The sequence below is a fragment of the Diadema antillarum genome, unplaced genomic scaffold (genome assembly GCF_040938485.1).
Source record: "Diadema antillarum isolate AM-2024a unplaced genomic scaffold, OU_Dant_1.0 scf00000196, whole genome shotgun sequence".
NCBI lineage: Eukaryota > Metazoa > Echinodermata > Echinoidea > Diadematoida > Diadematidae > Diadema > Diadema antillarum.
In genome coordinates, this window is record NW_027271085.1 from 1,870,797 (window position 1) to 1,895,637 (window position 24,841).

Genomic DNA, 24,841 nt, shown 5'->3' on the forward strand with positions numbered 1-24,841 from the left:
TGAATCGTAATTTCGATAATTTTTGTGTTTTATGAATGACATTCATAAATCATCTTTCTCTGTAATTGGACTGAGTGAAACATGGATCAGTCTGACTTCTATCCCTACGTTCTCTCTTCTCGGTTATGATTTCATAGAAAACAGTCGTCAGCACAAGAAAGGCGGAGGAATTGCCCTATACGTAAAAAAAGACCTTGATTACATTATTCACAGTGGATTGAACTGCATGAGTGAAGCTGTAGAATCACTCTTTATTGAAGTTAACGTGCCTTGTTCTAGGAATATACTTGTATTAGTCATTTATCGACCCCCTAATTCTGAGATGCAAGGTTTTTTTAGTTATTTGCAATCATTACTGCAAAATCAAATTTTCAACAATAAAGATTGTTATATTATGGGAGATTTTAAAATAGATTTATCTAAGTTTTAGACATTAAACTCAGCTCAGAATTTATTAGATATTATGATGTCCTCATCCTTTTTACCCCTTGTAACAAAGCCAACTCGAGTAACTAATCACTCAGCAACTCTAATTGACAACATATTTTGCAATATTAACCCCTTACCCTTTTCTGGCATTGTTTTATCAGATTTGTCCGACCATTACCCCATATTTACCCATATTCCTCATCCTTATAATCGCAAACGTAATCTGAATTCCTCTCAAATGTATTTTCGAAAAATTACCCCCGATAATGTAGCTTGGTTGCAAAATGGCCTTAATGACGTATCCGGGCAATTACCCCCAGAGGGCAATTACTCCCCGGCCAAATACTGGTTAGTGGTAAGGTTAGAGTAAAGATTAGGGTTAGGGTTAGGTTTAGGGTTAGGAGCTTGGAATAGGGTTAGGGTTAGGTTCAGGATTAGGATTAGGATTAGGGCCAGGGAAAGGGTGCGGGGTAATTGCCCAGGGGGTAATTGCCCTAGACCCCTTTAATGAAGTAGATTGGTCTGAGGTATATGATGCTGAGGACCCAAATAATGCTTATGATTTATTCATGAGAAAACTGAATTCACTATTAGACGAGTATAAATGTTCCTTTAGTTAAGAAAAATAATAGCAATTATAAAAGATTCCCGAGACTTCAGTGGATATCGAAGTCTTTGCTGCGGTCAATTAATCGAAAAAAAAATAATTTGTATTATGCTGATAAAATTAAACACACTGAGGAATCTCGTCATTAAAATATATTTCATATAAGAATGTTCTCACTCAAATTTTGCGTTGTGCAAAGCGAAAATATTTCAGTGACCAGATATATCATTTTAAACATGATATCCAAAATACTTTGAAAGTTATTGATTCCGCCGTTAATAGAAACAAACCAACATCCCGTATTACTACAATGAAACAAAATGATCTTACTATTGTTCACCCAAGGTCTATAGCTGATGTTTTTAATCAATATTTTTTTCACAAATAGGAAATAGTTTTGCTAGAAAGATTCCCAAGTCCCAAAAAATATTTGTCGATTTTTTACATACGCCCAATTCTAGCTCCTGTTTTTTTGCTCCCACTCACAGGAACGAACTAATTGATATAGTTCAGAATTTAAAGGGTAAAAAAAACTGTTTGTTATGATAATATTGATAATGTTCTTTTAAAACACATTATAAACTGTATTGTTGATCCTTTGGTTCATGTGTTTAATTTGTCTTTAAGTAATGGTGTTGTCCCCGAGGAAATGAAAGTATCTAAGATTATTCCAATTTTTAAGAAAGGGAATAGGGAAGACATCAGTAATTATAGACCAATATCTTTGTTATCCATTATCTCTAAATTATTAGAAAAAGTTGTACATTTTAGACTCTTGGATTTTCTCAATAAGCATAAGATTATTTCAAATAATCAATTTGGTTTCCGGCAACAACGCAACACATCCCATGTAGTTCTTACTTTCCTAGACAAAGTCTCCAAAGCCATTGATAATTATCATCATACTATAGATGTGTTCCTGGACTTCTCAAAGGCCTTCGATACCATTGACCACAAAATACTCCTTTACAAATTATCTCATTATGGTATTCGTGGCATGGCCTTGGAGTGGTTCAGGAGTTACCTTACCAATCGCAAACAATTTGTTTATATTAATGGTCACAAATCTGCTATGCATGATATCACTTGTGGTGTACCGCAAGGAAGTTTACTTGGTCCACTTTTATTTGTTCTTTACATCAATGATATCATAAATTCATCAAATATTCTTTCCTTTTTATTATTTGCTGATGATACAAATGTGTTCCTTTCTAGCTCTGATCCAGTGTATTTGATCGATACTATGAACATCGAGATAAAAAAAGTTACTTCATTGGACTACAGCTAACAAATTGTCAATTAATCTTCAAAAAACTAAATGTATGCTTTTCAGTAATTCTTTAGAAAAGTTATCTCAGAATATTATTTTATTTGGACAATATAGCCATAGAAGAAGTTTCTTCAATTAGATTTTTAGGTTTTATTCTTGATAATAAGCTCACCTGGAATTTGCATATCGATTCAATTTGCCGCACAATTTCTAGAAATGTGGGTGTTATCAATAAAGTTAAATTCTATTTTCCGAAACATGTTTTGTTAATGTTATATTCATCTTTGATCTTACCCTATCTGAACTATGGCATTCTCGCCTGGGGCATCACTTACTCCTCATATTTGAAAAGAATATTATTATTGCAGAAAAAAGCTCTTCGTATTATTTGTAGAGAATCGTGGAGATGTCATACTAATGACCTGTTTCATCAAAATAATATTTTAAAAATTAAGGATATATATTGTTTGAATTTAGGTCAGTTTATGTACAAATTAATAAATCACTCCCTTCCTTTGGTGTTTGATTCTATGTTTATCCAAAATAAAACCATACATTCATACCCCACTAGACAAACCAATGAATTCCATTTACCACTGTTTAGGACAATTTTTGCAAAGTCTATATTCTCCTTCGCTGGACCTAAACTCTGGAATTCCCTTGGCAGCAGTATAAAAGAATCTCTAAGTTTCAACACTTTTGCTTTGAAATTAAAGAAAATGCTTATTAATTCTTATTTTACTGGGGATTTGCATTTTGAAAGCTCCTAACTGATTTCTCTTGCTGTTAACGCCTTTATTTTGTTTACTTTATTTCATAACCATCATGTTATATCATTCATAAATGAAGACAACTTCTCGGTAAGACGAAGGTCTCATGTGTCCTGGTATCGACCCCCAATACTCTCCTCCTTTGCCCTTCCCTCTGTCTTCCTGTCCCTTTCTATCTCCTTTTTATCCTTTCCACGTGTATGTAAGAGAGCTGCTGTGTTACTGTATGTGTGTGAGTTTGAGTGCGTACTCGTTTTCTGTTCTGGTTCCTGTGGATTATGTTAAAATGTCTCGTGTATTACTATTATATTGCGACTCCGAGGGGACTGCATTCTACATGCTTGGCTTTTTAGCAGTCCCCTCCATTTCCGACCTTTTCTTTGTTATGATTCAGTCACATTTTGTCCTTGTACTTCTTCTACCAAAATATGTTTTTTGTTTCATGTAAACAAATGACGTGTATTAAAATTTCATTTGGACATGTAAAAGTTACTTTGTACTGACTTGTGTATATACAATGTCATATTGTATGCTTTGGCCGGAACTGATACCAAAAAAAAAAAAAAAAAAATGAATGAAAAAAAAATGAGTGAATTTCTGCAGCCCTGTCTGTTTGTCTGTCTATCTGTCTGGAATGCTCTTCCACAGGGGATCCGATCAGTATAGAATCCGTAGAAATATTTTAAAGGAATCAGAAGTCACACAAGCTCTCATCTTGTTTTGGTTGAATATTTTTGACTTTATTCCCCCCTTTCATTGTCTTTTCCCCCTAATGTACAACATAAATAAGTGTGTCGCTCTTATGTTCTTTCAGAGCTGGGGTGTTCCGTAAAACTGTTCGTAATGCCCCAGCCACACAGTGCTTTAAGCCCCAGTCACATAATGCTCTGCGTCCGGCGTTACGTCCAAAAAAGTCATTTTTTCCACGGACCCCCGCGGATCCTTTGCCGTCACCAGAAATTTGTACAAAACATGCGGATATTCTTACGAATTGGCACATAATAGTTCTGAACACTTGCGGAGGGTTGCGCATATTTCGGATAGTTACGGATAGTTACAGATTGCTATGAATAACTATGGACAATTTGGTTTTCTCTTACGATCCCTGCTAAGTCAGTGTATTATGACAGCAAGGTTATCACATTTTGGACTGTCTTACATTGTACACTGGGGAAAACTGAAATTGAGTTACGTACAAGTTGTGAAAAAAATTCGTAATCCTTTAATTCACTTTACAATAATAAAAGAAATATGAAATTTTGAACTTGAAGTTTGAATTTTGTTTTTGCAACTCAAATATGAATAAACGTCATAAATGTAAAGAATGTATGTGACCGTGCATCACGAAACGAACAAAAAGTCGCACACACTGATTTTGTGTGAGGACTGAAAATAGGTGAAATGGGTCAACCGAGCTGATCTTAACTTGGCTAACCTGGGTAAATAAGGCTTTATAATATGGGAGAGCGGGGCAATAACGGACAAATTTTTAAAATTCCCATTCTGAGCCAACAAAAGGGCCCTCACTCTTTATTCTTTTGTGGGATATACATATTAGGTATACGCATGGTGTGACATGTACAACCGATGAAACTGCTCATTTAATTTTGAGTTACCTTTGTTGAAAGAAATTGCCATTGTCCGCTATTACCCCATCCTCTTTGGGGAATAACGGACAGCTATGAGGGGAATAGCGGACACAAAGGGGAATAACGGACGCTTACCCTTGTATTGTTTTTAGCTGTTGATAACTGCATTTAATCCACATCTGAACTCAAAAATGGTAAAATACAAGTACTATTCTAATGTGTGTAACTTATATCTAAGAAACCCAACCACAGTGGCGTAGCTAGGAATTCCATAGGGGAGGGGGTGGCATATTATTTATGAACTGGCAAAATTACCGACTAAGTAGAACGTAACACGGCTGCAGGTCTTAAATTATTTTTTCCGACGTAATGATCAATAATGGGGTGGGAGAAAAAGGGACACGCCTCCCCCCCCCCCTCTTTCTACGCCACTGCCCCCCCCCCCCCACTCCTCCATCTCCAAGTCTCTGACTCATTCTTTTAGTTTGTGTAATGGTCAAGACGGGCATTTTTTTTTTCATCTCAAAATCATTTTAAATTCAAACTACATTATTTTGTACACTTAATTATGAGACGACTCCTAAAATTTTTTAATTTCAGTACACCTACAGGCTACAGTCATTTCAAGATGATAGAAATTCTGAAAATGGGTCGGGAACACTATATGCAAATATTTCGCTTGTTTTAAACATTATGAACTATTCGGCCGTAGTTGTAAAATTCCACACTTTTCTACACTATTTTACTCTTATTCATATTTCAAGTGTAAGCAACTGATATAAAATTGCTGAACTACATTACGAATAGTATCGGAAAGGTAAAATACAACTTTAAACAACCCAACACAATAACAAATTCAACTTCATACACCTAATTTGGGGATGTAACCACCCACCCCCTCCTACCTCGAATTTGTGGATAGGATAAATGATAAGTTTGAAAATGACAACAATTATTTTAAAAGCATAAATTTTAAGGCTTGTTAAAGGTAGTGGATCTCATTTGCAAGCCAGCTCTAAACATCTTGAAATTTGGCATGAATGAAGAAAGTACTATTCTGATAAAATGTATGAATTTTCAAAGTTGTAGGTTGTAAAACATTTAAATGCGATATAAAAATCTGAAGTAGTTTTTTACTGATTTTAACACACGCGCAATGGGAGACAATTAAAGTATAACTCATACTGATTAAAAAATCACATTTATTGATAATAATTCAACTTAGAGTTAGTTTCCAGTTCTGATTTTCTCAGGTGAGTTTCTAAATGGTGTTTGCTTCTTCCTACCAGGATATTTATTCAGTATCATTTTTTGGGGGGCTGCAAATGAGATCCACTACCTTTAATGACGAATAGGCCTAACAGTCAAACTGATTATTAAAAAAATATGTCTAATTATGCATGCAGTTCATAAATAATGAATGAGAGGTGAGCACATAATTAGTTATTTGCCTCGAAATACAACTGAAATTATGAAATCATATCGTTCTGTACTGGACATACTCAATCAATGTTCACATTGCATCTCAGCAGAGCCGGAAAGTAATTAGATTTACTTATTTTGATCTAAATTTCTTCCGAAACAGTACCGAGTGGATTGATCAGCGACATAAGTCACAAACATATCCACCAGAACCTGCACCTGACCCGTAGTCTGTACAATGCTCATGGGCCCAATTGTTGCAGCGGACACATCGAATCCAATCCTCCGTAGGGGGGTCAAGATACTCCTCTTTGCAGAAGATGCAGAACCATCTTTTTGCTGGTTTCATGTTCTTCTTTCCAGCTTTTTTGACGCTCGCCTTTTGTTTCTTCACAGTTTGTTTGTTTGTCTGGTGGCGTATCTTTCCTTTTTGTTTGTTTGACTTAGCCTGATTTTGTTTCTTTTGTTGTACTTTGTCCTTTCTTGATTGTTTTGCCATGAGAACTATTTTAACTGGCGTGGATGTGATGATTTCGGATTGTCCCGCCTTACGCTTTCTTGGCCTACTCGATGGTTTCCCTTGCCCTTTAGGCAAAGGAAAGAGCTCGTAAAAGGATTGACTATCATCACTGGTATCCATGCTGACTTCAGCTGTACCTTCGCCTACAGAACAATCTGATTCTGTATCCTCTTCATTCTGGTGGAGATCAGGTGGGGTAGCATTGAGGTTTGCAGCTTCATTTGCATGCAGATTCATCCTTGAGGGAGCTTCGTCTGTCCCTGAAGGAGTCATGATTGGAGCAGTATCGTCTGTCCCTGAAGGAGTCGTGACTGGAGCAGTTTCGCCTGTCCCTGAAGGAGTCGTGACTGGAGCAGTTTCGTCTGTCCCTGAAGGAGTCGTGACTGGAGCAGTTGTGTCTGTCCCTGAAGGAGTCGTGACTGCAGCAGCTTCGTCTGTTCCCGAAGGAGTTGTAACCGGAGCAGCTTTGTCTGTCCCTGAAGGAGTCGTGACTGGAGTAACGTCATTTGTCCCGGAAGGAGCTGTGACCGGAGTAACGTCATTCGTCCCGGAAGGAGCTGTGACCTGAGGAGCCGTATTCACGGGCAGAGGTTCTGGAGGCATAAGTGTATCTGCCGGTGCATACTCTTCATCATCAAAGACATCAGGGTTTATTGGCCATATGCCAGTGCATCGGAATCCAGAGACTGCTTTGTCTACAGTCGCAATCTTGGAGTATGCCTTGTTGAATATGTTTGCAACATCGTATGGAGTGATCCTGCGTTTGAATGTTTTTACGAAGTTGGAGCTCTGTCTGGCAAACGCATTTTTTAGGGGGCCATATACTGTTCGATCAAGGGGCTGCAGTTTGTGTGATGTGTGTGGAGGTATCGAGACCATCACGACACCATTGTCGCGGCAGGTTTTCCATGCACCCAGTGTAGCATGAGAAGTATGGTTGTCGAGGATGAGGAGGACTTTATTCTCTGGAGTAGCACCAACAAACGAAATGAAATGTTTCAACCAATCGACAAATAGCTCACTGTTGATCCAACCCGATTCAGAGGCCTTCCCTGTAGATCCCGGAGGACATCCATTCATGAGTGCTTCAGTGTAATTCTTCCTCGGAAATATCAACATGGGTGGAACATATGTGCCACATGCACTGATGCAGCCAACCGCCGTTATAGTTTGCCCCTTTTCTGCACTGGTCAGCTTTCCGACTTGTTTTTGTCCCTTTCCAGCCACAACTTTGTCAGATTTTGCTATGTTGGGCGATGTTGACAGTCCAGTCTCATCGACATTATAGATCCGCGAAGGGCTGATGTTGTTCTCACTCAGAACAGAGTTGACATTGTCAAAAAACCTCCCAACTGCTGTTTTATTGAACCCAATTGCCCTGGCAAAACTAGTGGCTTCTGGGGTTCTCAAAGCAAGCTGTGCGTTTCGACGAAGGAACCCCGCAAACCAATCCTTCCCAGCCAACTTCGTCACAGGATTGAAAGGGTGTTTGATTTTGTTTCTTTCGGCGTATTCATACGCCATGTGTCGTATTTGCTCGGGACAGAGTCCAAAGAATGAACGGCAAACCTCCATTGCATAATTTGCAAGCTCTGCTTCTTGTTCGGCCGTAAAAACGCTGTACTTTCCGAGGTGACATTCATCTTGCTGTCGTCTTGCATGCTTGTTTTTCCCACTTTTTGCATCATGGAGTGTGGACTTTGGGATGCCCGATCGCTCAGCCACTCGGCGCACGGATTCTCCTAGTTCGATTTGCCGTAATGCGGCTCGAAGATCCTGGGACGTCCACGACTTTCTCTTCCCTGTGGCTTTATACTTTCTCACCATCTGAAAAACAGTAATAGGTATTTTAATCATCACATGAAATGATTTGATTGAGAAAACTTCAAGAGAAAAAAATTAGGGGGTAATAGCGGACATATTGGGGTAATAACGGACATATGTCCGTCATTGCCCCAAGTGACGTTCGACTAATAATCCCTGGCTACACTAAAACAATCACGGAAATATTTGCTCACATCTCATTGACAACAATCCCAATCCACACCAAATCTTTCGAACATAGGGTCATCACTCATTATCGATAACAATATATACTTATGATCGATTATATAATGCTTAATATCTTATTTTGATGGGTTTACTTACCGTTAATTGTGATAATTTCGCCAATAAAGGACGAGTGGAGCTGACACTTTGCACATGTCTACGTTATTCGTCTAGCGAAATATGGGCGGAGTCTGGATCACGCCACCTACCGGCAAGATGGTGAAGTACTAGTGTCCGTTATTACCCCACGTCCGTTATTGCCCCGCTCTCCCCTAATTATTATCATTATTATTATCATTATCATTATTATTATTATTATTATTATTATTATCATTATTATTATTATCATTATTATTATTATTATTATTATTATTATTATTATTATTATTATTAATTTCAGTTTAATCTGATAATCCCCTCATTGTTGTTACTCCGGTGGTTTCCATCCTGTTTTTTGTCCCATTCATCGCACAACCAGCACGGCTTGATAAAGATTAAGCGCTTGAATAGACACTGTACTTCAGAGCCTCTTTTCTCAGTTTACACTTTTTCTGAGTGTGTGCATTCTTTCCAATATTTAGATAGGTTAGGAGAGTCCATTTGATTTGAGTAATACATCATTTTAAAGCTTAAAGTCTGCTCTTTCAGAACATGCTCCCAACTAAAATTGTTATGTGTGGCGACTTTTTGTGTGTTTTGTGGTGCAAGGTCACATTTAACATCACTATACCACAAATAAAATACAATATAGATCGAAAAGTTAAACATTAGAGTAAGAAAATATTACTTGCAGTCATGGAATAGACAAACTGTGGTTACGCTGTCTTTGTTCAGCGATATTCATGACTTACTGGGTTATGTTAAGGAGATATTTATGATAAAGCAATGCTTATAAAATTTACAGAAAAAAAAGACATCAAAACCTTCAAACACCCCTCCCACACCCAAGTCCAATATCAAGTCATCTCTTGAAGTAATGTATTTTCTGTTTGAATTTCTTGTATGCATGTCATTTTGTAATGCGCAGTAGAGTATATTATTATAGTAGCTGCGCAATATGAATGTCCTTTATTATTATTATTATTAGTAGTAGTAGTAGTAGTAGTGTCAAAAAAAATTTAATACACATCGATGGAGCGTAAAGTGCATGGATAAGATTATAGAGAAATACTAAATTCGTTCTCATTTTATATAGTTGCCCATGTCCCACACCTTCCCCGGCCAGAAAAGTTAATAAAATGCTGTCATCCCATCCCCTACCCAAAATATTGCTTCTTTTTTTTTTTGAAAAATATACATTCGAAGAGTACAAGAAAAAAAGTTCAGCACCAAGAGTCAACCGATGTCATGAGTATACATAGTATATGGGTGCCACTTAAAATGACCATTAATTGTGGGAGAAATTTCATAATTTGACCATGCAGTTCTGCCTCTCCACCGCTCCGACTGTGTTGAAGCATTCCTTCAGGTAAAGGCGCTGCAGCTTGGCAACAGGAGTAGTGTGCCTTCCCTCGAGTCTCTGTGTTCCCATGCGAGTGGAAAACGGAAAACGTCGAAGGACGTAATTGTCCGCAACATCCGTAGCTGTCCGTAAATATCCGTAAGCGGACGAAACTGTTGTGATACGTTAACTTGCGGTTAATTTCGGATACTTACGGTGGACGTAAAGCACTGTGTGACTGGGGCATTACGATGGATTACGTCCGCCGCGGATAGATACGAATGAGTGGACGCAGGGGGACGCAGCGTGGACGCAGGCATCCGCAGGGACGTATGTAGACGTAACTGTCCGTAACTCATCCGTAAAGAAACGCAAAATGACGTCGCCGAACCTGCGAAATTTTGAAATGTTCAAAATTTCGCAGAGGGACGCCACGGACGCAAACTTACGCAAGTAACCGTAACCAAACGTAACTACCCGTAACTGAACGTAACTACCCGTGGCTTGGTCGCAGACCATCCGCAAAAAAAAAAAATACCTACCGTCCATTTGCGTTCGCTTACGTCCACCATAAGTATCCGAAATTAACCGCAAGTTAACGTATTACAACAGTTTCGTCCGCCGACGGATATTTACGGACAGCTACGGATGTTGCGGACAATTACCGTCCTTCGACGTTTTCCGTTTTCCACTCGCATGGGACACACAGAGACTCGTGGGAAGGCACACTACTCCTGTTGCCAAGCTGTAGCGCCTTTACCTGAAGGAATGCGACAACACAGTCGGAGCTGTGGAGAGGCAGAACTGCATGGTCAAATTATGAAATTTCTCCCACAATTAATGGTCATTTTAAGTGGCACCGATATACCATGTATACTCTTGACATCGGTTGACTCTTGGTGCTGAACTTTTTTTCTTGTACTCTTCGAATGTATATTTTTCGAAAAAAGCAATATTTTGGGTAGGGGATGGGGTGACAGCATTTTATTAACTTTTCTGGCCGGGAAAGGTGAGGGACAGGGGCAACTATATAAAATGAGAACGAATTTGGTATTTCTCTATAGTCTTACCCATGCACTTTACGCTCCATCGAGTGTGTATTACATTTTTTTGATAATAATAATAATAATAATACTAATAATAATAACAATAATAATGATAACAATAAAGGACATTCATATTGCGCAGCTACTATAATGATATACTCTACTGCGCATTACAAAATGACATGCATACAAGAAATGCAAACAGAAAATACATTACTAAGAGATGACTTGATATTGTACTTGGGTGTGGGAGGAGTGTTTGAAGGTTTTGATGTCTTTTTTCCTGTAAATCTAATAAGCATTTCTTTATCATAAATATCTCCTTAACATAACCCAGTAAGTCATGAATATCGCTGAACAACGATAGCGTAACCACAGTTTGTCTATTCCATGACTGCAATTGATATTTTCTTACTCTAATGTTTAAATTTTCGATCTATATTGTATATTATTTGTGGTATAGTGATGTTATATGTGACCCTGCACCACAAAACACACAAAAAGTTGCTACACATGAAACCTTAGTTGGGAGCATGTTCTGAAAGAGCAGACTTTAAGCTTTAAAATGATGTATTACTCAAATCAAATGGACTCTCCTAACCTATCTAAATATTGGAAAGAATGCACACACTCAGAAAAAGTGTAAACTGAGAAAAGAGGCTCTGAAGGACAGTGTCTATTCAAGCGCTTAATCTTTATTAAGCCGTGCTGGCTGTGCGATGAATGGGACAAAAAACAGGATGGAAACCACCAGAGTAACAACAATGAAGGCATTATCAGATTAAACTGAAATTGATACTACTAATAATGATGATGATGATAATAATATAGGTTTTCCCGGTCAATTTCATATTTTTGTCACTTAAATTCATTAATGTGCATTCAAATTCACGCAGCGCACTCACGCGAAAATATTGGGGCATTCAAATTCAGAATCCAAGCGATCAATTTCATTTATGAGCGTTCTATTTCGTTTTCGTGAAATCAAATTCACGATTGAGCATTCAATTTCAAAATGCGAGCACCGACTTTCCTACTCGTGCATTCAAATTCATGCGATAGTCACGTGATAGTCCCAATGAGCTTGTTTGGAGCGTTCAAATTCATTTTTAGGCGATCAAGTTCCTACTTCGTGCAATCAATTTAACTAGGAAAATACTTGAGGAGACTTTTACGATAGGAAAAAGGGCCAACACAACCAATGAATGCTTGCATATAGTGTAATTAGGATTGTTTACATGTTCCACACTGTTCTCTGTTCATGTTTTCTTTGTTATTCATCTCAATAAATTTCAAATTGCAATGTCCAATCAGCAGTGCATCCAAACAACACAACGACTAGTTATCATATTTCTTGATGATACTGCAACGCCCCAACACCAACCTCATAATGACAATTCATCAATTTAAGACAAACTGACACACAATGACCTCACAGAGTCCCGCAAAATTAGATCAATAAGACAGCAATACACAACAAACAACACATATAAAATGCTCATGTATCAGTTTCAAAATAGTCGAAATTGTGTTTTTCTTCCTCGAAAGTGTCAACCAACCCTCCGTATAATGCTCGTCTGTCATGTCTGTAGGCCTATACAGTGCCTAATTTGTGTTTATTTGTTTCATTTTCCATCAAAGAAGATGGCTGGATAACCCATATTCAGCTGCAGAAGCTGGTCTTCCATATGGGGTCCAGTTAGATGTTTTGCTCTTTGCGATGAATAAATGAAGTAGGATCTTTATGTGCATGATTTGTGACTCTTTTACATGTGGGACCTCCATTTTATGTCCAATCCCAGGGACATGTGCCTGTATATTCATATTTGCTAAGCGCGAGTTCAGAATTGTCAATTAAAAGGTGGACCTCTACTGTAAAATAAATAATCATCATAAATCCCAATATATTCAAAGCCAAATGAGAAACACATGCATGCACGGCCCAAAACTAATTCGCAGGACTTCTTTTAAATTGAATGCATTTATTTGGAACATGGTTGCCTGTTCACGAATTTGAATGACCGACGAAATTCCGTTGCCAGCTTGACATGAATTTGAATGCTCATTGATGAAATGCGTGCTCCTCTCTTAAATTTGGATGCTCCGATAGTGAATTTGAATGTTCCGATAGTGAATTTGAATGCTCCGATAGTGAATTTGAATGCTCCGAGAGTGAATTTGAATGCTCGGATAGTGAATTCGAATGACCGGATTTTGAATTTGATTGCTGATTCAGTGCTGCGAGCGTAGAATGCGTGAAATCGAATGCTCGGAATAGGAACTTGAATGACAAAAGTATGAAATTGACCGGGAAAACCTATAATAATAATAATAATAATAATAATAATAATAATAATAATAATAATAATATCAATAACAATAAAAATAATAATAATGATAATAATGATAATAATAATAATAATAACAATAATAATAATGATAAGGTCTTATTTACCCAGGGTAGCCAAGTCAAGATCGGCTCGGTTGCCCCATTCAATTTTCACCTATTTTCAGTCCTCACACAAAACTAGTGTGTGCGACTTTTGGTTCGTTTTGTGATGCACGGTCACATACATTCTTTACATTTATGACGTTTATTCATATTTGAGTTGCACAAACAAAATTCAAACTTCAAGTTCAAAATTTCATATATCTTTTATTATTGTAAAGTAAATTAAAGGATTACGATTTTTTCACAACTTGTACGTAATTCAATTTCAGTTTTCCCCAGTGTACAATGTAAGGCAGTCCAAAATGTGATAACCTTGCTGTCATAATACACTGACTTAGCAGGGATCGTAAGAGAAAACCAAATTGTCCATAATTATTCATAACAATCTGTAACTATCCGTAACTATCCGAAAAAATGCGCAACTCTCCGCAAGTGTTCAAAACTATTATGTGCCAATTCGTAAGAATATCCGCAAGTGGACGCAAGTATTCGCATCTGGTCATATCTGTCCGTATCGCCCGCATTTTTTGCCCGCATGTTTTGTACAAATTTCTGGTGACGGCAAAGGATCCGCGGGGGTCTGCGGAAAAAAAAGACTTTTTTTGGACGTAACGCCGGACGCAGAGCATTATGTGACTGGGGCTTTAAATTACCACGAACGGGGGACTGGTGATCTGTTTTGTGCTGAATTAGTGAAATTCCGGTAAGTATAGCACATCAGAACTGATCACCACTCGCTGGTAAGTTGTTCGTGACTTTACGGACAGCTTTATGAAACACCCCCAGGTCACTTGAACCTATGGGCATTTATGCTGTGTTCATCCCGACTATCATTGTTATGATTTAGTGAATCCGCAGATAGATTTATCCAAATCATCCCCCCATTATTTTAAGGTACAAAGGTTGCAGCGGTTTAACACACTGTGATTGAATAGTCCTTTAAAAACATGTGAGTGGGAAGAGGAAGGGAAGGGAAGGCAAGTGAACAAGTGAATTTGTGAGATTTTTTTAGCTTTATGTTACCGTCATTACACATCAAAGAACAACACGAGCTAATACATTGTTCCATACGTTGGGTTTCTTTTTTTTTCTTCATATGGATGCATGCAATAAGCCTTAGGCCTATGCTGGCCGCCCGCGCCACGTTTTCAAAAGTATAGACGGATCGGAGGCATTTTATATCTATTATGTTGCCACTTCGTTCCGGGTTCTATCTTATTCCACTTCTTCTTCAGCTGCCAAAAAAAAAAAAAGAAATGAAAGAAAAAGAAAGAAAAAAGGCCATATACCCGTCCCCTATATACATCATTCAAGGTTTATTATAATGTAGTACTATGTACTACCCCACCCCCCCCCCCCGTTTCGCCGCACCTGCTTATGTGAAGGATTTACAAATCAATTTGCAATATAAAAAAATGATTTCCAAAACAACTCGACAAGCTATTTCAAAAAACAGTGTATAAAACAACGTCTAAATCCAAATTCGTGAAAACATCTCGACTGAAGAATTTCATGAATTTGAATACTAGCCTACTGTAAACAGTATAGTAATTATACGCAGTATACCCGCTGCGTGCTTTAATAGAATTAGAACCAACGCTCTTGCTGTCACTCGCGAAGGTCGGTGGTCTAGTGGAGATGACGCCAGGCCCTGCACGGAGGTCGTAGGTTCGAATCCTGCTCGAGCATGTAGGCCTACGCCTATGATTTCTTTTATCATGGCTACTACTGAAAAAAAAAAATCAATTCACTGCTTATTTCCGTCGATGTAGAGCATTTTATGTCTATCAGATGCAACGTCTATCAAGGAAATCAATATAGGGCCTAATCTTCATGTTCATGTAAAATTTGGTGAAATGATAATACAAAAGCAAAAAACAAAATCCTCCGGCGGCCCCTCCATCCCAAACCTTTCATCAATCCCTCAACTCAGCTCAAATCGCCCCCCCCCCAAAAAAAAAGTATTACTTTTGCAAGCACTTTTTTTTTCTACGAGAAAGACATCAAAATTATTTGTTTGTGTATATCTAGAATAAAACGGAAGGAAATCCCTTTACCACGTAATACATAATGTAACATTTTAATGATTTTTAACTATTCATTTACCGGTAAATAGGTATAAAGTTAGCAAAACAGAAACAAACAAACAAACAAACAAACAAATAATCAAGTAAATAAAACGAGGGCGAGGGTTTGTCCTTCACTGACGATGACTGATATACAGTTAAACTCGCCTAAGTCGACGTCGCATATGTCGAATAATTGCGCAAGTCGAAGATTTTAAAAAGTCCCGATTTTCCCCCATTGACTTACGTGTATTAATTCACTCACAAGTCGAATTTTTTTAGTCGAATACTCGCCTAAGTCGATGAAATTCCAAGAACACTTTCACTGAAAAACCATTGAATTCACTGTGCCTAAGTCGAATAAGATTTTATTGTGTAATAAATCACTGTCAAAATCACGAGACGCCAGTTTTTGTTTACATACAGTATTACCAAAAGAAACTTTGCGTCAATAAACATTAACGTTTCATTAACGCAAGCGGTTTCATCTGAATCGTTATTAACGCAAACTAACGATCGGGAAAATTAACGTTTGTAGTAACGATGAGTAACGATCCCAAGCGCAAATTAACGATGTTTCGTTGACATTAAGGATAGGTAACGCAAGAACTCACGCGAGATCTTGGTTTCCGTTACCCAGACCTGGTGAAAGGATGACGTAGCCCCTGCCGGCGATCTATGCCATATATACTTAGCGGAGTCTTTTCGCGAATCGAATCACGATTTCGCGAATGGTTACTACGCGACCGGGGTCACCAAAAACGCACGCCGGGCCACCCAAAAAAAAAAAAAAAAAAAAAAAAAGCCGGATGTTTGCCTTCAGTTTTGGAAATGAACAGCGGTAACAATCAGCTCCATAAGATGCTAGAATAAATGTCAGATGTTTGCTCTTAATTTTGGAAATGAATAACTGTAAAATACAATGTGGATAAAGTGTCTTGCTGAAGGGCAAATATCGGGCACACCGCTCCAGCTCACCGCTCCAGCTCTCGGCTCCAGAGTAGACAACATACAATACATGTACATTATACATGTGTACGCGTGGTGTAACTGTAAGTCGATTTTTTTTCGACTTACGCACAAGTCGAAACTCGCCTAAGTCGATGTGTTTTGCTCAGTCCCGACTAGAAGATCGACTTATGCGAATTAACTGTAATTATCTCTGCGATGCTTGGGATCTCGACGCGCGGACCGTAGTATACCGCGCGCGGATCATGCATCCGGGCCGGATGACTGAAAAGTGGCAGTATCACGGCGATTCGCAGCACGCAGTTGAAGGTGAAGGCTCTCGCTCTCTCGAAAAAGTTGTAATTAACTGTAACCATGATCACGCCAAGACGTACACTACTCGCAACTTTGGTTGCCATAGCAATTATCTGTTCTGTCGTTCCGCCATCGGTGCAACACAGGAAGCAAGAAAATGAAAATCCCGCCAAAGTTAGAATAGGTAAGTGATCATTTACACGAGAGTGGGCGTATGTACGGGACAGTTGCAGACAGGTGTGCAGCGTACGGGAAGCGTTTTTTTGTTTTTTGTTTGTTTGTTTTTTTTAAGACGGCACAGATTGGGGCATGGCGCGTGTTAAACCTATGGGAAAAACGTTGGGTTAGGGTTTTTGGTTAGGGTTAGGGTTAGGGTTAGGGTAATAGGGTAAGGGTTGGGGTTAGGGTTGGGGTTAGGGTTAGGGTTAGGGTTAGGGTTTGATGGTTAGGGTTAGGATTAAGATTAGGGTTAGGTTTAGGGTACCCTGGGATAGGGTCCCCAATAGATTTTTAGGGTCCCCAATCTGCGCTGTCTAAAAAAAACACGCGTACGGGAACGCATGTTACGGTCTTAAAGTGTAACCCGGTCTTAAAGTGTAACTCGATGCCTAGGCTTCTGAAAATGTGTCAGAGCGATGCGTATGCAGCGGTCGAGCACACATTTCGTTGTGCCAATCTCCCATGGGAGAGAGGCTCAGTGTTAGTGGTCCTGTGGTGCAGACTCATTTACGACCAACAAGGGTGTGTGCCTGCAAACTAGCGGTATATCATGAGAAATAATACATTTGTCATCATCAAGCACGTTCATTTCAATTCAATTCAATTGAATTCACTTGTTCTTCAACATGATATAAATGAAATCTTTAAAGAATACAAACTACTTAAAGGCAAAGGACCTTACCTTGTCACCAACGAAATAACAAAATTCATGTCAAACTATTACAGATTAATAACACGTACTGAAGAACGTAGGAGTTCACTAGAAAGCAATAGCTTGACATGTACTCCTCAGAGTATAACCTTTCTAAAGAAATAGATTAGAGGGCAACTGGAGAGAGGAAAAGAAAGGAAACAAACTTCTTCTTTTTTTGCACAAATAACTAAGGAATGAAAATAGTTACTATGCAACGCAGCTCACCACATCTCGAGACATACGAGCACGGACAATATTAGGACAAGATGCCTGTACTTCAGAATATAATAGGAAGGGGGATGCAGACATGAGCTATAGGTTTGATACATTAAAAGAAAAAGAACAAAATGAAGAAAAAGAGCAAAATCAACGATAAATAGAACAATTATGATATTTTTCGTAAATGATGTATTTCTTATTCTTTATGATTTATGATTCGAGACATCCCGTATTTTGTTGTCATTGTGTGTTTTGTTTTGTCTTGTCTTGTCTTGTCCTGTTCCTACATTTTACTTCAATTGAACACACCATAGATACATGTAATTGAAATTGAATGAATGATTTTAGGTCAGCTAAAAATAAGGGACATTTCCTTTCTGGCTGCTACCTTCCATAGCATATCTGTTAAACCTATGTATGCGTTATTGTCAATCTATTTCTGTTGTATTTTTTTTCCTTTTCACTGTATTATTGATATGTTTGTAATCGTATCCGAATATTGATGTATGTATTGTTTTTTAATATGTTCCATGCTTTGGTGAAATAAAGAAACTTGAAACTTGAAAAATTGAAACTTGAAACTTATTTTGTTTGTAAGATTTATTAATTTTTCTTCAACATATTTTGCTATTATGAATCAAAATCATTTTCCGCGTTCAGCGAAATCTCAGAAAATATCAGATTACTTTGTACATGATTTAAAGGAAAAAAAGAATGAATGTGCACAATAATTCTATTATCAAAATATATTGCATTACCAAAATTAATGTGCAAATAATTACATAAGAAATTATGGATTTTTTTGTATACCTTCTTCAATAATAAGAACCAAATGATAGAGTTAGGCAAATAGTATAGTTAAGTTAGAAGCTTCATGTTAGATTATGGCGGTACCCAGGCGTGTCCATGGTAGGGGGAGGTGGAATTTTCACATTTCCATTATGTTCTTGAAAAATATAATTATGACATACACATCTCCACTAAACTTAAATTTGGGAGATAGCATCCCTGGGTAAAGGAATCCCACTTTGTTTGAAGGGGCACCAAATCCAAAGACCTCAACATACGGGACTGTTTGAACAAAATACACCCAAATCTTCTCCAGAACCAGAAGTCACAGAGCTGATGCAATGCTATATTATAGAAGGTGAATGTATGAATGATTTCTTTTTATTTGCTATGTCGGATGCGGGGGGGGGGGGGGAGGGAAAGAGGAGGGCGGTGTAATGTTCATATTTTTTTACATCTTCTTGAAAAGATTTTTACTTTACATGGCAGGTAGCATCCCCAGAGTAATTCAACACCTAACACTGTATTGTTACATAAACAATGTAACGGTTTTGCTGGCTTGTAACTCTTTTTTGTGGACTTTTATTTGCTCAATTTTTGCCTATGCTGACTGTTTTACATCCCAAGATGAGGAAGGTCCTCTGTGGTTTTTCACTTTGAAATCCCAGATGGTGGCCACTGATGCAGCGAAGGAAAGTGATTTCATCATTTTTATTGTCTTTCTTTTATTTCTGATCGGTAAGGTATCTACTGCTTGTATGGTGAAATCCACAATTTTATCTGGAAATGCAAACTTCATTCCCCATGCTTTCACTTTTCTTTTTATTTTATCTCTGCTTTCTTTCTTGATGATTTCCTTATTTCTCATTTGCAAAGTTAACTATGATTAATGGTGAACGAATAAGTAGGTTTTCGAAGGTGTTTGTTGATACATAATACCAAACAGAAACAACAATACATGATTATGAAAAGAACTGCTCACATAGGACCTGACGTGTAGGCTTATTACATATTGGTATCTGCTCCACGTACACACAGAGAAATTAGGGTTCTTTTAGGGTTCTTATTTTCACCCTACGAGCAAATCTAACTACGTGGCACCTTATAGGGTTCGGGATGGATGTAGGGGTGCAAATCCGAACCCTAAAGGGAGCCAAGTCTTAAGGGTTCGAATTTGGAACCATTCCATAGTCTTTCCCGAAAGCTGACATGTGGGTGTTGAATGGTGTTTGCTTAAAATGCCACACTATTTTTGGAAATTATCGTATATTTTTATTTGAAAATATAACTACACGTTGTTAAAGAGTAACAGTGTCATCAGTAATACTGTACTCAAAAAATTACTACTTGAATTAAACATTTGTTTTTTCTTCTCGCACCGGGATCAAGAATATCATTTCAATGACGTTATCATAGAGAGAAAGCAAACGAGTACAAGTACACGTATTTTGCGTGCACGCGTGGACCGTTGAGCACTTGGTCAATGGCAAAGCTAAAATTGCATGCGCACGCCACGCCGTAGGTCGCGCGGTATACGTACGTGCATACTACTGAAGTTCCTCGTTTGGAATGGACAGACGACCGTGAGGTTGGGGTGATGAATTAATCTTTTTGATGAGCCAAACGTTGTGAGTAGATAATTGTACTGTAATTCCGTTGAAAATATTTCACAGTAATCGATGATGATATGTGTGAATTATGCTCATAGAATGCTGAGTGGTGAAAACTGATGCGAAAGAGTTGTATCGAGGTACATGTGTACTAACATGTCAGAAGTGCGATCATACCTACAGTAAAGCATAGCGAATAAGTCAATGAAAGTGCACGGTAATACGGAAAGCCTCAACCAAGGTACTAACTACGACCAACAGCCCCATACGCATAGCGTAATTACGCTATGCGTATGGGGCTGCTGGACGCAGTTACCAAGGTATGTACGTAAATAGGTGACCGGATATAGTCGCATCATTTTCGTTAATGGGAATTATTACGTTTGAGCCGAGTTGAGGCTCAGTTGGATATTGGTTTCTGTGAAGTTGACAGAAAGAACGATGTATGCATGTATGATGTGCCTAATGAAGAAAAATAGTGTTCCTGGTTCATTTAGGAGAATTTAAGACATGTATGAAGATTGAAGTCAGAAAATTTAGGTTGGCCTTAACTCCTTGTTGTCTATCAATGAAACTAGAATGTGTGTTATAAATTAGCAATGCCATAGTCACAGAGCATAAGCAATGATACACGATATGTGAATTTAGATAATATCCACTGGAGAAGTTGCATGTGCTAGACATGACATAAAATAAGTCACACAAACAAGGTATGTAATGTAAACGGTAAATCACTTCAGAAGTACAACCACTTGATCCCATACTTTAGCAGGTAGATACATGTAGGCCTATTCCAATATTGATTGTATGTTGAACTTTGTTTTATTCAATTACAGGTTGAACCTTGCTGATCCATGCTGATGCATGGTGTTAGCTTGTTCTCATACTGGGCCAAAGGGACCTGTGTTTGATTGATTATTTATCATCGAGTTCGCTATGCATCAAGTTCAATAATGGTCTTCAGGATGAGTGATGCAGGTTAACCTCGAGAGACTGGTGAGCCATATAGGATGCCAGAGCTGGAGATGGAAGATGTTCAGGATGTCAATCCTGGTTCCTCGTTGAGTCAGTGTGGAAGCCATGCCAGTTCTTCTGAGAGTGATGGCCTGAAGGGCATACTATTTGGCAGCTGAAGCAGCTGCTATAGAAACGCATCAAAAACTAGAGCTCGAGGAGTTTCGACTTATGCAGCGTAAGATGAGATTAGCTATGAGACCAAGCTGCAGGTTGCTGAAGCAGAGGAGCAGATATACCTTGACTACGAGAACAAGAAGTTAGGAGTCGGCTTTCCTGTGAAAGCAGAGGATGAAACCTTGCTGTATCCAACTGAATGCGCCAACCAACCAGTACACACGAGTACACCGATTTCCCTGACTAGAGAAGTAGCAAAAAAGTTATTTTCAAATTTTCTTTGACTTTTAGCAGATATAGTCCAAAAGCCAATAAGATCATCAGCATCATGTAGTATCCCTGAACCAGGTTTGATGAAAGCCCATCAATTTTTCTGTAGATACATCCGTACAGACCGGGAGACAGACAGGCAACCTGAAAACATATGCCTCCGGCACCATTCAGGGCGGAGGCATAATAATGAGACTCCTATAATATGTCATGTATGTTTAAACCATATAAAATTTGAGACGGGTCACATTGAATCTCCCCCCCCCCCCCCATTAGAATTGCTAAACACCACGGCTCTAGAAACATCTTTCCATTTTAATCCAGAAAGTAATCAACTCCCTGTTTTTAGCCGAGGGTGAGCATGAAGCCACTCCATGAAATGAAGATTAGCATTTTTTCTTTTGCAAAATATATGTGAAAATGTTTAATTTCATAGATAATGATAACTATTTATTCTGTCTTTTAAACTGTTGTCAGGTTATTCCCTTTCTTAGAATGCACTGACCTTGAATATTTACAAGAATACTCTAAAGAAATATATAATAGAAAAATACAAGAGAACGAACTTAAGAGAACTTGACTTCTATTCACTTTTATCTTTTTTTTTTAGGGGGGAGGGTGGATTATGGATGAAAATATGAATCTGCTAATGGATATAAAATACTCAAAGTATGCTTTCCATTATATTTCATACTACATAGGGTTAGTTTGTATTGTTCATATTTTAGATATTTCTTCACCATCGATAGCCTCAGTGTTTCAACAACACCTGCACACTTTGAATTGATTGTTTTTGATGTTCTGATGTTTTTTGTAGTAGACAGCCACACAATGTATGTCAATTTTTGGCAATCTCTGGCAGTGCAATGTCATAAGTGGAGTAGCTTTGTGACACTTGACAAAAGCATGCTTTTCTCACAAACCCTTTATGTATGATATAAGGATTGAAAAATAGAGTTTGTTCCAAAACCTGAGAAAACTCAACATATCATATCTACTTTTTTTGCATATAAAAGAACACTGGACTTCACTCTTTAAGAAGGCAGAAACTATTATCATTGCCCTTACGTCAGTGACTTGTCGAGGAAATGTGCATGTTTTTCCTAAGAGAAAAGAAATGTGAAATTCTCTTTAGGTTTTCCTTGAATTGTTCTACGCATGCGACTGCAAAAAAAGGATTTAAAGATTATTAACTTTTGAATTGAATGTCCGCTTTTCAATTTTTTTACTGATGTGTTCTAATCGTATAAGCCAGTTCGGGGTACCAGTTTGAGCATGTGCGAAAAAAAAAGGTTATTTGTACCGAGAGACAGGTTGTTTTTTTTTTAATTTCACTGAGATAAGCATCTGTAATGCTAGGATTATTCATGGAATCCTTATAAATGGTGCCTGCCAGTACATCCACTTGACAGCAAGCCTGGTATTTGGCAATGTTAACACACAAAAAAAGTTTGTTAACATATTCAAAACAGCACTTGATAAAATAGATGATTCCCTAAGTGTTGATTGACGAACCATACTGGTCACTTCATCTACACTGGTTAGGTTCATTCTTTCTTTGAATATGAGTTCCATAAATGGCTATGGTGGGCAAGCTGCTGCATTATGTCACTTTGAGTTGAGTGAAGTGCCTAACCAACTGAGAAAAATGAAAGGTCATTTGTACCTTTGTGCACATGAGCTATCTCCGGACTGGCTTATTGCAGCGCATTCACTCAATCCACATGTAGGTCTATATGAAGGTGGACTTGCCCTCTAACTCTGATTATAATTTTAAGCTTTCTTTAAGTAGGTTGTATAAAGTGCTGATATATTTGTGTAAGGTTTGGTGAAAATTAAGTGTTAAAATGATTGGAAGAGTTGTGAGACTGTATACATCAACACTTGAGGTATTTCTCATGCATGATCATAAATCTGTAAAATATTAATGGTAATAGTAATAATGATAATAATGATGATAATAATAATAATAGTACCCATAATAAAAATATATTTTGCTCCTGATCATTATGCTTGTGATGGTGCCAATACCAATACCTGCTTTATGAATGTGAAAAATCGACTGCTCTTTACAATATTTTGAATGTTGGGGCTAAACTGCATACATTGTGTAATTATATTTATGGTCTACTGAGTACAATGTGCTTCTTGTTTCCATCGCTTGAAAAAAAAAACCACAATGTATCAAAAAAATTGTTTTTAAACTTGTCTCACAAGACATATTCCTTCCTCTTTATGTCCAGTTTGTAATACCACTGATTGGTTAACCTTATTTTCCCTTTCTGAATTAACATTTTCTGTGGAATTGTTAATGTTAATTTGATGCAATGAAAAGTGTTTTCAGATGTGCTATTCTGCCCAAGATTTATAACTGGGACATATCTTTAGCTGTGTGCATAAAAAAGTAACCAAATTTAGATGTGCATTCTTCATTTTTTAATTCTTTTTTTCACCTTTCTTATCATTGGTGTAATTATATATGAAAAACAAAATGTGAAGTATACTAATTGTATAATGGGGCACATTTGCAAGCTCTCAAGCTTGGAATTGGATGGAATATGTCAGTACAAGTAGTGAGTTTCAAATATATATGACAGAACTTTGCCATACCCTTCATTGTTTTGGCAATAACTTGTGTACCAGAAATCAGAGTTGACATATCGCTGTTAATGTCTAAGAGCGTCATAAAGGTGCTTTTGATTACCGTAAGATGTACCGGTAAATTCAAGGTCATATCTATGATCCATTCTAGAAGTACATGTAGAAGGACAATGTGAAAGATATTTGTCACATAGTTTACTATTACTCTGCGCAAGCTTCAGGGATTTTTTGAGTAAAAAGAATTAGTGCTTTTTGTCAATGTGGTAACTTCCTTTAAAAGAAGAAAAGGTAATCATGTGATGGAAAGAACGAGTATTATTTTTCTTATTCAATGCACTGACCAAATTTCATACATTTTTGATTTACATTGCCCTTTTTATGACA

The 24,841-nt window shown here is 37.8% G+C and overlaps 2 protein-coding genes across 2 annotated transcripts in view; one reads left to right on the forward strand and one right to left on the reverse strand.

Annotated features, from left to right (window-relative positions):
* The window catches only part of LOC139723631 (jerky protein homolog-like), a 121,610-nt gene extending 113,176 nt beyond the window's left edge, over positions 1-8,434 (reverse strand). Inside the window, exon 1 of the mRNA XM_071634858.1 lies at positions 7,064-8,434. Within this exon, the coding sequence (XP_071490959.1) occupies positions 7,064-8,434 (1,371 nt within the window). The remainder of the gene's footprint in view (positions 1-7,063) is intronic.
* A 402-nt stretch (positions 8,435-8,836) lies between these two features.
* The window catches only part of LOC139723632 (prenylcysteine oxidase 1-like), a 33,489-nt gene continuing 17,484 nt past the window's right edge, over positions 8,837-24,841 (forward strand). The window contains exon 1 of the mRNA XM_071634859.1: positions 8,837-8,875. Within this exon, the coding sequence (XP_071490960.1) occupies positions 8,837-8,875 (39 nt within the window). The remainder of the gene's footprint in view (positions 8,876-24,841) is intronic.